The sequence below is a fragment of the Schistocerca americana genome, chromosome 7 (genome assembly GCF_021461395.2).
Source record: "Schistocerca americana isolate TAMUIC-IGC-003095 chromosome 7, iqSchAmer2.1, whole genome shotgun sequence".
Taxonomy (NCBI): domain Eukaryota; kingdom Metazoa; phylum Arthropoda; class Insecta; order Orthoptera; family Acrididae; genus Schistocerca; species Schistocerca americana.
In genome coordinates, this window is record NC_060125.1 from 369928422 (window position 1) to 369945113 (window position 16692).

Sequence of the window (16692 nt, forward strand, 5' to 3'; positions counted from 1 at the left end):
CGAGCGACGCATTCTTGGAGTCGGTCCTTAACGTTCCGCATTGCCCGCTCAAGCACATCACCAGGAATTGATGTGATTTCGGTGTGAATTGCTGCCTTCAACTCCTGAATGGTCCGGGGTTTGTTGATGTAGACCCTTGCTTTTAAATAGCCCCATAAGAAAAAGTCACATACCGTGAGGTCCGGCGAGCGAGGGGGCCAATGGACATCTCCATTACGGGAAATCAAACGGCCAGGGAACAGAGCGCGTACAGCTTGCATTGATATCCTAGCGGTATGTGCAGTTGCCCCGTCTTGTTGGAACCACATATTGCCCATGTCGTAATTGTTCTCTTCAAGTTGTGGGAGAAGAAAATCTTCAATCATGTTCACATAACGCTGCGAATTAACAGTAACCGCCTGCTCCCTTTCATTTTCAAAAAAGTAAGGACCAATTATCCCTACCTTAGAAACCCCACACCAAACCGTCACTTTGTCACTATGGAGAGGCCGTTGGTGTAGATCTCTTGGGTTAGTGTCGGCCCAGTAACGGCAATTTTGCTTGTTTACGTATCCGTTAATGTGAAAGTGAGCCTCGTCAGACATCATGATAATCAGGTTTACATCTTCCAATAACTCCAACATCTGTTGGCTAAACTGAAGCCTTTGAAGATGGTCTGTTGGGAGAATCTTCTGTACCAACAGGATTTTATAGGGGTGGAATTTCAGTTCTTCGTTAAGAATCCTTTGAAGGCTCCGACGTGACATTCCAAGAGCTTGAGCACGACGTCTCGTTGATCGACGTGGGCTCGCAGTGACATCGCGTCTCACACGCTCCACGTTCTCAGGCGTTGTTATTGTTGGCGGTCTAGGCGTCCATTTTGGAGCACATGAACCAGTAGTGCGGAAATTATGCACCCAACTCAATATCGTATCTCGCTTAGGAACACTACCGCGAGGTGGGATGTTGAAACGCCGGCGAAAGGCACGCGTCACAGCAACAATTGACTCGTTATTGCGTATGAACTCTTCCACTGCGAAAACACGATGCTCAACGGACCACGTAGCCATCGCGACTGACTGCCAGCCTGCAACTGAAACTTCCCGTCCCCCCCCCCCCCCCCCACCACAGGACGAAGTCGCCGAACACCTGGCTCCCCCCCTCCAGAAGTACAGTCCACTTCAAAACCACCCGATCCATCTGCGCCACCCTGTACAATGGAGGTTGTGCATCGAAATCTGGAGCGACCTATTTTGAGGAGTGCTCGAGTGTTTTGGATTCCCTTCAGATCGATTTAAAGGACTCCATCAAAGCAACTGAGGGTCAGGCTGCTAGATGTGTCACGGTAGGATCAATCGACAAGCAACTATTGTGGAAATGTTTCGTGAATACAAACGACAATCTCTGGAGGAAAGATAAGTGCTTTTCGTGCGACACTATTGAAAAATTTAGAGAACTGGTATTTATAACTGACTGCAGAACGATTCTATTGCTGCCAACGTTGTTGTTGTATTGTTGTTGATGTGGTCTTCAGTCCAGAGAGTGGTTTGATGCAGCTCTCCATGCTACTCTATCCTGTGGAAGATTCTTCATCTCCCAGTACCTACTGCAACCTACATCCTTCTGAATCTGCTAAGTTAAGTGTATTCATCTCTTGGTCTCCCTCTACGATTTTTACCCTCCACGCTGCCCTCCAACACTGGACTGGTGATCCCTTGATGCCTCAGAACATTGTCCTACCAACCGATCCCTTCTTCTAGTCAAGTTGTGCCACAAATTTCTATTATCCCCAATTCTATTCAATACCTCCTCATTAATTATGTGAACTACCCATCTAATCTTCAGCATTCTACTGTAACACCACATTTCGAAAGGTTCTATTCTCTCCTTGTCCAAACCAATTATCGTGCATGTTTCACTTCCAAACATGGCTACAATCCATACAAATACTTTCAGAAACGACTTCCTGATACTCAAATCTATACTCGATGCTAACAAATTTCTCTTCTTCAGAAACGCTTTCCTTGCCATTGCCAGTGTACATTTTATGTCCTCTCTACTTCGGCCGTCGTCAGTTATTTTGCTCCACAAACAGCAAAACTCATTTACTACTTTAAGTGTCTCATTTCCTAATCTCATTTCCTCAGCGTCACCTGACTTAATTCGACTACATCCCATTATCCTCGCATTGCTTTTGTTGATGTTCATCTTATATCCTCCTTTCAAGACACTGTCCATTCCGTTCAACTGCTCTTCCAGGTCCTCTGCTGTCTCTGACAGAATTACAATGTCAACGGCGAACCTCAAAGTTCTTATTTATTCTCCATGGATTTTAATTCCTATTCCGAATTTTTGTTTTGTTACCTTCACTGCTTGCTCAATATAGAGATTGAATAACATCGGGGAGAGGCTACAACCCTGTCTCACTCCCTTCCCAACCACTGCTTCCCTTTCATGTCCCTCGACTCTTATAACTGCCATCTGGTTTCTGTACAAATTGTAAATAGCCTTTCGCTCCCTGTATTTTACCCCTGCCACCTTCAGAATTTGAAAGAGAGTATTCCAGTCAACATTGTCAAAAGCTTTCTCTAAGTCTGCAAATGCTAGAAACGTAGGTTTGCCTTTCCTTAATCTAGCTTATAAGATAAGTCGTAGGATCAGTATTGCCTCACGTGTTCCAATATTTCTACGGAATCCAAACTGATCTTCCCCGAGGTCGGCTTCTTCCAATTTTTCCATTCGTCTGTAAAGAATTCGCGTTGGTATTTTGCAGCTGTGACTTATTAAACTGATAGTTCGGTAATTTTCAGGTCTGTGAACACCTGATTTCTTTGGGATTGGAATTATTATATTCTTCTTGAAGTCTGAGGGTATTTCAACTGTCTCATACATCTTGCTAACCAGATGGTCGAGTTTTGTCAGGGCTGGCTCTCCGAAGGGTGTCAGTAGTTGTAATGGAATGTTGTCTACTCCCGGGGCCTTGTTTCGACTTAAGTCTTTCAGTGCTCTGTCAAACTCTTCACGCAGTATCATATCACCGATTTCATCTTCATCTACATCCTGTTCCATTTCCACAACATTGTCTCAAGTACATCGCCCTTGTATAGACCCTCTATGTGCTCCTTCCACCTTTCTGCTCTCCCTTCTTTGCTTAGAACTGGGTTTCCATTTGAGCTCTTGATATTCATGCAAGTGGTTTTCTGTTCTCCAAAAGTTTCTTCAATTTTCCTGTAGCCAGTATCTGTCTTGCCCCTAGTGAGATATGCCTCACATCCTTACATTTGTCCTCTAGCTATCCCTGCTTAGTCCTGACAACGTACACTCTTTGACATAAAACTTGACCGGCGGCCGGCCGCTTCAGAGGCTAAGTCCGCGCCGATCGCGACATGGGACAAAAAAACTGGCCAACTCGCTAATTCTCTAAGTCCGGTTATCTGCACAATCTGGCAACACTGTAGACTGCGGCACTTCCTGGAGGAAAACTTGTCCCATGATACAGAAACTCTAGGCTGATTACGCCTGTGGTCTAGCGGTAGCGTGCGTTGTTTCTGTTCATAATGTCAGTGGATCGAGAGCAGCTGGCATAAAATATTTTTATAGCCTCTTCTGTCTGAATGCTGAAGACGTGAATGTAATGGTAGCGCAGATTCAATCTATTTCGCTTTGTGACACACCGATATCAAAATTTTATCCAGTAACGATTTTGCGGCAGATTTCCTGCAGACTGTCCTCCTCTGGACGCCGTATGCGGCAAAGCTCCGGGATCCATTTGCTAGCTACTGGCAGCGGCCGTGGCGACAGCAGCGGCGCTGCACTCCCCCGTTCTTTATCGAAAGTGCCTGCTACCGTTCATCGTTTTTGATGATTTAAAACGCCTTATTATTAAATGTTGCTCCACAGAAAATTTCTACAATTTCCATTCACGCTCAAAAGCAACGGAGACAGACGCCCTGATTAGTAGGCGGGTATTATATTACATTAATCGGCAAGAGCTGAGTATGGCCCGAAATTAATTTTATAGACTGGGACGAAATTAAACCACCTCACTACATTCGATGAATTTATAAATGCTTCATACCTCGTTTCTTTTCCTTTCAAACTCAATTATTTGTGCAACTTTTGGTCAATGTTCGGATGTTTTCGTCAAGCCAGAGTGAGCGTCTGTGGTGTAAAGTGTATTACAGTTCTTGTTTCATTCCTTATGGTAAGTCTATGCGATAAACTGCGTGAATACCTTGCAATGCATGCTCTGTAGCAGTGCAGGAACACTGCACATTTGGAGTTCCATGTATGGGTTCATGAAGTATTTATTGTTGATCGGAAGTGATAGTTAAGGTCATCAGATTTAAACCAGAAAAATTTGTCGTTTTGAAGGTTTCAGAGAACGGAAAGGAATTGCTAACGCCGGTGTTAGAAAACGTCTACTGTCAAATGCTATTGCAAAAATTTAGAACAAGGGAACTACGTTAATGAACATGTGCACTTCATAAACAACCTTCTGACATGTTAGACCTATATGACGAACAAAGCTCAAATTTATATCGTTGACAGTCGGTTTGAATCTTTTCAGGGTCTATTTTACAGTGAAGCACTTTGGAATTTGCAAAGCAGAAATCCATGATATTAACTTAATTTACTAAGTCGAAATCGGACGAAGATTGATGTTTAAAGGCATTCTTCAGATTTCGCATAAGAAATTTTTACTAGCAGTTTGCAACTCCATTAATTAAAATGGAAAATAAAAGGTTGTAGACAGCGGCTTCTACCGTGATTCGAATTGCTATGTCTTACAGTGCAAGCACTGCAACGCACAAGGGAACCTCTGAGCTAACGACACACTGGCGGCCAGAGGCGGAATATAGTCACTGCGATGTTGCCTGAGCCTCAAAACGCAACCTTAAACACACGAACAGAGGAGGTGGAGATTACTGTTTTAACGTCCCGTCGACAACGATGTCATTAGAGACGGAGCACAAGCTCGGATTAGGGAAGGATGGGGAAGGAAATCGGCCGTGCCCTTCCTAAGGAACCATCCCGGTATTTGCCTGAAGCGATTTAGGGAAATCATTGAAAACCTAAATCAGGATGGCCGGGCGCGGGATTGCACCGTCGTCCTCCCGAATGCACGCACAAACAGGTGTTACTTATGTGAAGAACGCCGTTCTTGGAGTCCAGAAATTAAATATACTTTCTAATTGTGTCATCTTGCAGTGGATTATATCGTACGAGTCTTCGATGTGGAAAACGAATGTCAAGTGAATTTAGCGAGGTAACGCCGACCTACACCCGGAAGTAAATGCACTATCAGAGTGTTGACAAATACTTGCTACGACGCTGCCATTTCTAGGCTCTCTGACGAGGCATTTTTTCAGCGAAATGCTTGCCGTGATTCTCCGATACGGTTCTTCAGAGTGGAGACGCGCGCGGACGTTTGGTTTTTATGCGGCGTTCTCCCCTGATGGTTTCTGACGTCGCCTTGTGGGCTATGTATACATATGAGACATTCAATTATCATTAATCCAGAATGATACAAGTTTCAGCTTCCGGCGTGGAAGAAGGCTGTTGACGCCGACATTATATCATTTCAACGTAGGGAAAGCAAAACGGATCATTTAATGTTTCTCATTCAACATAAAGCATGTGAGATAAATTTCCGTAACGTTCATAATCATCTAAAAATACAAACGAAGTAAAAATACACCGGAAGCTTATTCGAATTGAATATAACGCTTTGCACTTCGATGTCGAATTTGTCCACTTGCAATCTTTTGCAGCATACACACAGAATGTCATGATTACCACGAGAATGAAGAAATATGTTGGTAAGGATGGAAGCAAGAAGAGACACAGTCAACAAATATTCTATTACTCATGGCATTCATTTCTTTTGACACGTAAGAAGAGGTAAAGCGGGAATTTACTTTCGTTAACACGAAAGATATGCCGCACATATTGATAACGAGGAAGTCTGCGTCTTCATACGTTTCCTCCTTGAAATCTGTATGCTCTATTATATACGAAGTAGCCCGATCATTGTTTCAGTAATGTTACCCTCTTGTTTGACCCCGTAACGATGAACAGATTCCAAATGCATGTCTCCCTTCCTGTTTTTTGTGTTTTATTGCTTGGAATTCCTGAAGCAGACCACTGTGCCTTCCCCCCTCGTGGGTTAGGTCTCAAAACTAAACCACTTTGTATCCAATGGCATAATTTATTCAGACAGCATCAGCATAAGACTATCAAACAAAGCCTTCCATTTACAGTTGCAGCACTCTAACCAGCACTGACCAAAGTGTAATCCACGGTCATGGTCCTAAATTACCAGCTGTCTGCTACTGTGGCAAAGTCCGTACTACACTGTCGATTCCGCAGCACCATTTTATCTGGTAACACCGTGTAGTTGCACAGTTGTGCTACCAGGTCTGTCCTCACACTGTCAACTTTATGTATCTCACTTCTCCTGTAGCGTAGATCACGAGGAGCCGAAGTAAATGAGTGTATTCTGCATGACTTAACATTCAGTATTCCCTTCTTTCATAGCCACTCTTCATGTGCATCGATACCAAATAGGAATGCGAAAACTCTTGCGAGTGAGAGAATGACAATAACAATCGTAGCAAGAACAAGCAAATAATGAATGATGTTTATTCCAACGCAGAACGAGAATGGCTTTAAATATAAAAATCTGTATCTATATCTATATCCATATCTATTGATCTTTGAATTGGCACAATGCAAATATATTCTTAGCATTTAGTTACTGAATTTAGTTCTGGATGTTTGCAGAGAAAAGGAAAAGTCGGTACTTCTCGCTAGTGTAATATAATGTGAACCAGCAACTACCCTTTCCTTAGAAAACGACTCAAGCAGGTCCTCAAGTAGGTAGCAAGGCACTGCTGCATTCTGTTCCCTGACATTGCTCTGATGACGGTTAATGCAGATAGTTCCGATTATGAAATACAAAACGTATTGCAGGTTAGTTTCTAGGATAGTAACATTAAATTTGCGTTGTAGACGGCACATGAACGTGACGACTATCCATATTACTCATCAATATAAAAAGACAATATTTTGGGAATTTAGCAGGATTACTCAAAATGAATTCTGAAATTGGGCGACTGACTGCACAGGTGCTAAACGTCGTCAAGAGTATACAATGTCCTAATCGCATTAGGAATATGAAGATCGTCTTCGACAGCTCGCAACTTTCACATTGCTATCTCCACCCTACTCCAGACAGCCCTCGGTGGAGTTGCACTACGTTGCCGATGTTATGGAAGGCCTTCAAACCGACAACAGACCACATATTGAAAAATACAAGAGAATTCTCTTGCAGCGTAAGCTTATTGTAACTAATCTAAAAATTATTGGAGAGGAACATTGTCCTATTCAAAAAAAGTAAAATGTTACACACTGTTGACGTCAAACGGACATTATCTGTGTCCTGTCTTCTGTCCTACTCGTCTATAATATCAAGTGTACTGTGAAAATGATTATACATAATGGATGATAGGGTAATGCATTGATACCAGATGGTGGGGGCCGGCCGGTGTGGCCGTGCGGTTCTAAGCGCTTCTGTCTGGAACCGCGTGACCGCTACGGTTGCAGGTTCGAATCCTGCCTCGGGCATGGATGTGAGTGATGTCCTTAGGTTAGTTAGGTTTAAGTAGTTCTAAGTTCAAGGGGACTGATGACCTTAGAAGTTAAGTCCCATAGTGCTCAGAGCCATTTGAACCATTTGAACTATTTAACACAAAATGACATTAAAAATTAAAGTTATTCACGAGCAGCTAGTTGAGAATATGTATGAACATTAAATGACACGACGAACTGAAATAATATGACGAAGAGTTCAGCGCTCACTGGGAATAGAGCCCCACACATATCGTTGTTGACTACACACAAAGGGACGTCAGCTACCGAATTTTTCTCCACCAGCTGCTCAGAATAGCATCTTGAACTTACAGTCATCTCGCAAATAGTTCTGTGTCTCACTGGGAGTTAAAAACGTCAGATATCGTTAGTGTTGACAACGAATGAAAATACATTAAAAATCAAAATTATTATCCACCAGCAGATAGGTGTTCTCATGATAGAGCTTGATAATACATAATTAAATCTTTAGTGCCGGGCTAGGATTCGATCCCATTCACGCGTAATATGTGAAGGTGTTGAGGAATCTGCAGTTTTGAACAAACAACAAATTGTAGCCGAGCTGTATTGCCACGAAGGGATCAAATTCCGCGTTAAGGGCGGTCTGAGTTGCATTCCCAGTTTAGAACCAATTTTATCGACATACAAAAGCTCAAATAAAAGATGGAATAAGTGTCCTGTGACCATACATAGCGTTTGTGTCGGCACTTGAAATAAATAACTAGTATAAGAAAGGTTACTGGTGATAGAGTTTCTACATGTCACCACTCCAAACTTTATTGTGGTACAACCTACCGTCTACTTGGTAAAGAAGGAATATCATCTTTAATGTGAATTTTCAGACCACGCAGCCATTATACCTCCTTCACTTGGTGTAGCCAGGAGAGAATGGAATCTGTCTCTCCCTATCTAAAATCATCGACGGAAGTGGGAATCGAACCCAGACCATAGGTATAACAACCTACCATCCGTCCAACAGACCACGAAATCCTCTTCTCTGCGAGTCATTTTTCTATCGTAACGCAGTTGCGCCACACTGGATGAGAATTCTGACACACAGGCTCCCTGTAGTAATTTGCAGCATGTTCAGTAAATTCATTTACTTGGTTGAGCGAATCACCATGAACTAGCTGCCTCGGCTACCCAGTGCATACATTCGACTATTTTGTAATCACGGAAATAAAATCACGTAACTGCCACCTACACACAACTGCCAACAGTGTAGGATGCAGAAGTTTAAATAGGAAGTGTTCCTTTCCACTTGAGCTATTCTATTGCGCTATCTGTTACTAGAAAACGTCGTTCAGTCCAAAAGAAAAGCTGTAACTGTTTGTCTCTCAGAAGTCAAGACCTGTCCATATGCATAATCTCACAGTGCTGTGGAATCCAAAAGTTCTGGAGGAATAGTTGCCGAGCTCTGGAGCTGCTGTAGCTACGTGTCAGCTTGTAGCATAGATAAGATGTCGCGAGTTCGAATACATTCAGTGCTACTTTTTTTAAAACGCAATTCTGCTCTCTGCTGAAGGTATCAATCTAATGGAACTTTGAACATAATTCCCTTCACTTCTCAACCCAAAGTAGTCGCATGTGGAAAAAGGGCTAACTACTGTGACATTTTGTTCTATTCAGGTTTAATAGACAGCAGGCAGCAGATGCATCTCGAAGATGTGCAGGGAGAGCGCATCGTGCCATAATATGTCAGAAAAGTATTTTCTACATTAGCCGTCGTGTGGTAGTGATATTTTATTCTTCTTCAAACTTTGTTTGACAGCTTTAACTCAGAACAATTTTTCTACATGCATGTAATCAATAAACTGCATGTGCATTGTCAGACTGTCATAGGTAACATCTGAGAATTCGCATATATCGTTGATGATTAATTTCTCTCTCATGTTTACTATTGTTTTAACGACACTAAAGGAAACCTTACGAAAATTGTGCACTGTATTATAAGAAATTAAATAAAACTAACCATGATAACCTTACGACGAAAGTATCTGTACACAAGCATGCCTCTATCGACACGAATTAGTAAAATACTACTCACTTAGATTTTGATGGGGTCTGTGTTTAATTGGTATGCTGTGTCATACTCAAGAGGTATGAAAATGTGGCATTTCATAAATATAGTTATGTATTCCTAGAAACCCAAAATTCGCTTGTCAGCAGCGGAAAGAGGCCTTAGCTGTTGTGCAGCATTGTAAGTTTTTCAACATTGCACTATGAGCTGAAAGCATTTTCTTGCGATTTCCTTATTGATGTTTGATCTGACTGCTTGTAGCTCTTTCACAGAAGAGATAAAAACGTTACAGTCAGTGAGACTGGAACTGCGAACCGTAACAGACGCTTTTTCACAGGTCAGCACTTTACCACAGAGCTGGCGAGCAGGTACGGGTGTTAGCTTCCTATTACGAGGGCAATAGTAACTAGAACTCGTAAACCGCTATTTGAAGGTCGAGATTAGTTGCGGTTTCCACCTGCAACGACTTTCCTGGGCTGAAAACCGTAAATTTTCAATCTTTTGTTACCCTTCAAGCGATAATAACTCAGATTATTCAATGGAAATGACAGGTCAAATCAAGTGAACTTTGAGGCTTAATTCCGTGCACACCAGGAAGTAACTCGTCGATCACAGAGTTGCCAAACATACGTTGCCTTGTTGCCAAATCTCAGTTACAGTACCAGCAGGAAGAAGACGAACCGATGTGATCCTACAGCGGTCTGGGAAGTGACCATAGCTGGTGTCTCCAAGTCACGGCTGCTACGGCCTGGAATACGTAATGCGTCTGATTCGCTTTCTGTAACTAGGTTTAGGGACTGGAGCGTAGTTACTAATAATACTCAGAACTGACTGCAAACTGAGCATTATAAATCAGTAACCCTCATTGTTGTTTTTATATTTCTTTCGTAAGTGTACTCAAAACTAAGAAAGTCATTCACAGGCATTTTCGTGCCTCGCCGATAGTCGAGCACAACATACAAATAAAAATAAAAAAGAATGTGTGTGTGTGTGTGTGTGTGTGTGTGTGTGTGTGTGTGTGTGTTTGTGAGAGAGAGAGATAAATAAAAAGCAATGAGAGAGAGTGTAAAAAATTGTTGTAAAGAAATTGAATCATGGTATTTAAAGAAATCTTTCATTAAAATCACACGTTCCACATCATTACGAAATGTCGTATTCATGATCTATGGAACAAGAGTTAATCTAATGTAATGTAATCTAATCTAATCACATCATATTGATGATTAGCCATGAAGAGTCATGAATTACCGAAATTTTGGCCAATACCAGTAACCAAATCTAAACTTGAAAATAAAAGACGACAATTTTTGTAATAAACCGTGACTCCTATCAAGACCCTTTCGTCCCTGTTATCGAACCACGAAAGATGTCTGATATACCTCCATTCTGAAGTAACGAAGTGTGCATGCATTTAAGGATGAAGTGCATGATGTGAACTTCTGTGACGGAGATACGAACCCAACACGTAATCCGATTGTTAACTAAGAAAAATCAAATGTTACGTATCGGTTTTTCTTACGAGCCGCTAGGTGTCTGAATCTAAAATAAGGATACAAACTTTTGTACCTAAGCGACAATCGAACTGCACACCTACCGTGCATCCACGAATATAGCTTAAGTATCAGTTGCTTACTCATGAGCAGTAAGATGTGTGCGTGTTTGACCAGAAATAACGACACCTGTTGCGATTGTTGGAAACACATGAACAGACATTGAAATTGCGCGTTAATTTTCACTAGCAGGTGGGTGTGCACTTGATAAAGCTAGAAATGAAATTATAAATATTTTTGTACTGGACCAGGTTTCAGACCCACATACTTACCTTTGGAGGAGACCTAGAGAAGATTGCAGTCTTGGGAAAAGGAACGAAATGACTGAACTATACTGTTCCGAGAGATTCAGATCCTCGAAAGAGGAGATACGAATTCGAATCACAGTCCAGCACCAAATTTTTAAACGTCTCTAGTTCAATCAAGTACAAGTAAAATAAGAGCCCTGTCCCTTTAAATGGCTATCGGTTCATCAAATAAAATAAAATTTTCTAATGTAAGTAAGCTTACTGGCGACTGTATTTCTGTTTACCATGACTTCCGCTGTGTCATTTCCCAACGTAAACCGGCTCTGCCCAGTTGGTAATGAATGAACGTGATGTTTAATGCGGATTCTGGATTGTAACGTCTTTCTCTTGAGGTTACCAGAGGTAAAATAAATCTGTTTGTGCCTCTTAAAAGTAAATGCCTGAACCCACGCATTGCACCTGTGATAGCTCGTTCCACCATGCCATTGTGGCCACATTACCCAGCCCCAAGAGTGTGCTGTAACGGATGATGTGCTTAGCTTACAAAATTAGTCACGGTGGAAAAAATGCGAGTCTATTAAATGGTCGAGTAGAAGCAAGCTTCTGACGCAGAGATTATGCTATTCTCATGTCAGCAGGATGTAAAGACTCTTCTAGGCATCATAGGCTGGATGTGAAGCCATTTTGATTTTTCACAAATTCAGCAAATTTCTTAGTTCGAGAAAATCCACTGTGAAGTGTGAAGTTGCCGGATAATTCGATTATTACTGTTATTATTAATATCATTTTATTCATACCGCTGCTGGAACACGACCGTAGTCTTCGGGTAAAACGCGAGACCAGCTAATATGACGTCTGGCGTCAGAAGGTTGTTTATGAAGTGCACATGTTCATTAACGTAGTTCCCTTGTTCTAAATTTTTGCAATAGCATTTGACTGTAGACGTTTTCTAACACCGGCGTTAGCAATTCCTTTCCGTTCTCTGAAACCTTCAAAACGACAAATTTTTCTGGTTTAAATCTGATGACCTTAACTATCACTTCCGATCAACAATAAATACTTCATGAACCCATACATGGAACTCCAAATGTGCAGTGTTCCTGCACTGCTACAGAGCATGCATTGCAAGGTATTCACACAGTTTATCGCATAGACTTACCATAAGGAATGAAACAAGAACTGTAATACACTTTACACCACAGACGCTCACTCTGGCTTGACGAAAACATCCAAACATTGACCAAAAGTTGCATAAATAATTGAGTTTGAAAGGAAAAGAAACGAGGTATGAAGCATTTATAAATTCATCGAATGTAGTGAGGTGGTTTAATTTCGTCCCAGTCTATAAAATTAATTTCGGGCCATACTCAGCTCTTGCCGATTAATGTAATATAATACCCGCCTACTAATCAGGGCGTCTGTCTCCGTTGCTTTTGAGCGTGAATGGAAATTGTAGAAATTTTCTGTTGGGCAACATTTAATAATAAAGCGTTTTAAATCATCAAAAACGATGAGCGGTAGCAGGCGCTTTCGATAAAGAACGGGGGAGTGCAGCGCCGCTGCTGTCGCCACGGCCGCTGCCAGTAGCCAGCAAATGGATCCCGGAGCTTTGTCGCATACGGCGTCCAGAGGAGGACAGTCTGCAGGAAATCTGCCGCAAAATCGTTACTGGATAAAATTTTGATATCGGTGTGTCACAAAGCGAAATAGATTGAATCTGCGCTACCATTACATTCACGTCTTCAGCATTCAGACAGAAGGGGCTATAAAAATATTTTATGCCAGCTGCTCTCGGTCCACTGACATCATCAACAGAAACAACGCACGCTACCGCTAGACCACAGGCGTAATCAGCCTAGAGTTACTCTATCATGGGACATGTTTTCCTCCAGGAAGTGCCGCAGTCTACAGTGTTGCCAGATTGTGCAGATAACCGGACTTAGAGAATTAGCGAGTTGGCCAGTTTTTTTGTCCCATGTCGCGATCGGCGCGGACTTAGCCTCTGAAGCGGCCGGCCGCCGGTCAAGTTTTATGTCAAAGAGTGTACATAAGACAAATTAGGACTCTTATGGAGGCAAACAGATAGCGGTTTTTTCTTCGCTCCATTTGTGGATGAGACAGGATCGGAAATGACTAGCAGTGGTTCAAGAGACCTTCCGCAGTGCACCGTACGGTGGATCGCGGAATGTGCACAGAGATGTAGATGATATGTCACTTTTTTACTGAACTGTGATAGGCCTAAACTAAGCAAAGAAAACAGAGCCTAAACAACGCAGAGGCTTCGTTGAGTTCAAATAAACATTCTGAATAAAACTAATTGTTTAACAAGTTTTAAACTATTACAATACAGTTATGTACTACAGAAAACGTTTGATGGGTTTTATACTTTAAATTCGCTTCTCATACCGGCAGAGAAACGACAACCTTGGAAGCAGACAAGTGCGATTACTTCCCTACCGCGAGTCGATGCGACTGCCTACAGAGCAGCGGCTCGGCGAGCTGTTTACCTGGGCGAGCAGCAACAATGGCAGCCACCGCATGGCCGCCCGCCTGTGATCCTGCAACACAAAACAAGAAAAAATGTGTGTGAAATCTTACGGGACTTAACTGCTAAGGTCATCAGTCCCTCAGCTTACACACTACTTAACCTAAATTATCCTAAGGACAAACACACACACCCATGCCCGAGGGAGTACTCGAACCTCCGCCGGAACCAGCTGCACAGTCCTGACTGCAGCGCCTGAGACCGCTTGGCTAATTCCGCGCGGCCAACACAAAACAAGTCTGGTCACAATGAGCAGGGACGCCGGTCACAGAATTTCAAACTGTGGGAATCGGGAGGTTAAGTGGTTGATTATGTTATTTTATTATTTGTCTATTATTTGTATAGAGGCAGAATATGAACCTCTGAGAATGAGAATTGGAAGAGAGGAGCTGGAGGTGATAGAGGAAGTTACTTATCTGGAAAGCAAAATCACAAGAGATGGTAGAACCCGGAAAGAAATAGCGACCAGAATACAAAAGGCCAAAATCGCATTTAATCGGAGAAGTAACTTACTCAACAGCAACTACATCAGTCTGAAAATAAGGAAACGTATCATGAAAGGTTTCGTTTGGAGTGTGGCCCTATACGGATGTGAATCTTGGACAATTGGAAGGGAAGAGAGAAGACGGCTAGAGGCACTGGAGATGTGGTGCTATAGAAGGATGATGAAGATCAGCTGGAGAGACAAAGTAACAAATGAAGAGGTGCTTAGAAGAGTACAGGAAACCAGATCTCTGTGGAGTTACATCCAAACAAGAAGAGACAAACTTGTAGGGCACGTATTACGACACAACAACATGATTGGAACTATAGCAGAAGGAGCTATTGAGGGAAGGAATCGGCGGGGGCCACCAAGGATATCATACATGCAACAGATCATGAGTGACTTTGGCTGTAACACATACGTGGAAACGAAGAGGAAGGCAGACAGAAGAGACAAATGGCGCTCTGCTGCAAACCAACCTCAGGGTTGAACACTGAAAGAAACGAGATTCTTTGTCTGATGACAGTTTGAAGCAAGTCGAAACCGGTTACAGCATTGTCAAATGCACACGTGACTGAGCCGCAAAAATATAAAAGTAGAATTACAGGATCAGGGAATTTAGAAATTTGTACAGACTTATTAGAAGACAGACTGCAAGAAGGCAAATCTACGGTTATGGCATTTGTAGATGTAGATAAATGCTATCGAAGATGTTTCTTGGAACAGATTCTATGAAATACTGTAGACAGTAGTGATAAAATGCAGGGATCGAAAGCTTGTGCAGAAACCTGGAAGCAGCCGTAAGAAGGGAGTGAGACAGGGTTGTAGCCTGTTACCGATGTTATTCAATTTGTGTGCTGAACAAGCGTTGAAGAAAACCAAGGAGCAATTTGGAAAGGGCATATAAGTTCGTGGAGAAGTCAAAACTTTGAAGTTTTTCGAGAGAGTCCAATGGTTTCAGAGACTTAAAAGGAATTGGTGAAATAGTTGAATACAACAGGTAATGTCTTGAAAAAATATTGTAAGATGACATTAACCAAAGTAAAATAACGGTAATGGAATGTAGTCTAATAAATTCAGGCGATGATGAGGGAGTTAAGTTACGATGTGAAACACTAAAAGCGGTAGATGAGTTTTCTTATGAGACACTAAAAGTAGTGGATGAATATTATTATATATATAGATCGGATAATTAATGAGGAGATTCTGAATATAACAGAGGAGAAAAGAAATTTATGGAAAAACTTGAGTAAGATAAGGAATAGGTTGTTGAGATTCATCTTGAGGCATCGAGGGATGGTTATTTTTTCAGTGGTGTTTGTTGTGGGGTTTAAAATTATTGAAGGATACCGGGGATCGATAATGGTAAGTACGTTCAGATGGCTTGAGGATTGAGTAACTGTGCACAGAAGAGGAAATATTCATAGGGTAGGCCACCGTAAGGACCTGCATCAAACTAGTCAAACAACAAGAAAGTACTGCACACCAGCACAATGGTTCAAGTGGCTCTGAGCACTATGGGACTTAACTGTTGTGGTCATAAGCCCCCTAGAACTTAGAACTACTTAAACCTAACTAACCTAAGGACATCACACACATCCATACCCGAGGCAGGATTCGAACCTGCGACCGTAGTGGTCGCGCGGTTCCAAACTGTAGCGCCTAGAACCGCTCGGCCACTTCGGCCGGCTACCAGCACAATATTTCACCTTCTGCCATCTCTCATCACACATGATACTACCCTATACACACATACAGTCAGTAAAACCACTTATGACATAACACTCACACAGTGTGAGGAAAGGGGCAACTGTACGTTGAGAAAGAAAACTCTTTCTGGTCAGCCTGCTGAACCTACAGATTGGGGTTTCCCAGCTGATAATACCGTGCGACTCTTTCTTTTCTCTAGATTTATATTAATGTGTGGTGCTTGTGTCCTAAAGAACAGACACCACGTATTCATATAATTCATTCGCCTCGATGGGCAATGAATGCAAAACCTTCAGTACGGATGCCTATTTACGTTCGGCCTCCAACGGGAATCTAAAATTAGGGAGCCTGGAGGATGTAGTTGAGGACTGCGGGTAGGCAGCGCTAGTTGGGAGTGTGTGTCGGCCAGGGAGCGTACCGAGGTAGTCTGCGCATTTGCGAAAAGCACTCTGTAACAGTGGCTGACGCAATTGCCTAATAAGCAGGTAAGTGCGAGTTCTGGA

The 16692-nt window shown here is 42.3% G+C and overlaps 1 protein-coding gene across 1 annotated transcript in view; it reads right to left on the minus strand.

Moving 5' to 3' along the window:
- Window positions 1–16692, minus strand: part of LOC124622946 (mucin-2-like) — a 243596-nt gene that overhangs the window by 199674 nt on the left and 27230 nt on the right. The window contains exon 2 of the mRNA XM_047148737.1: window positions 13958–14008. Within this exon, the coding sequence (XP_047004693.1) occupies window positions 13958–13990 (33 nt within the window). The 5' untranslated portion in view covers window positions 13991–14008. The remainder of the gene's footprint in view (window positions 1–13957; window positions 14009–16692) is intronic.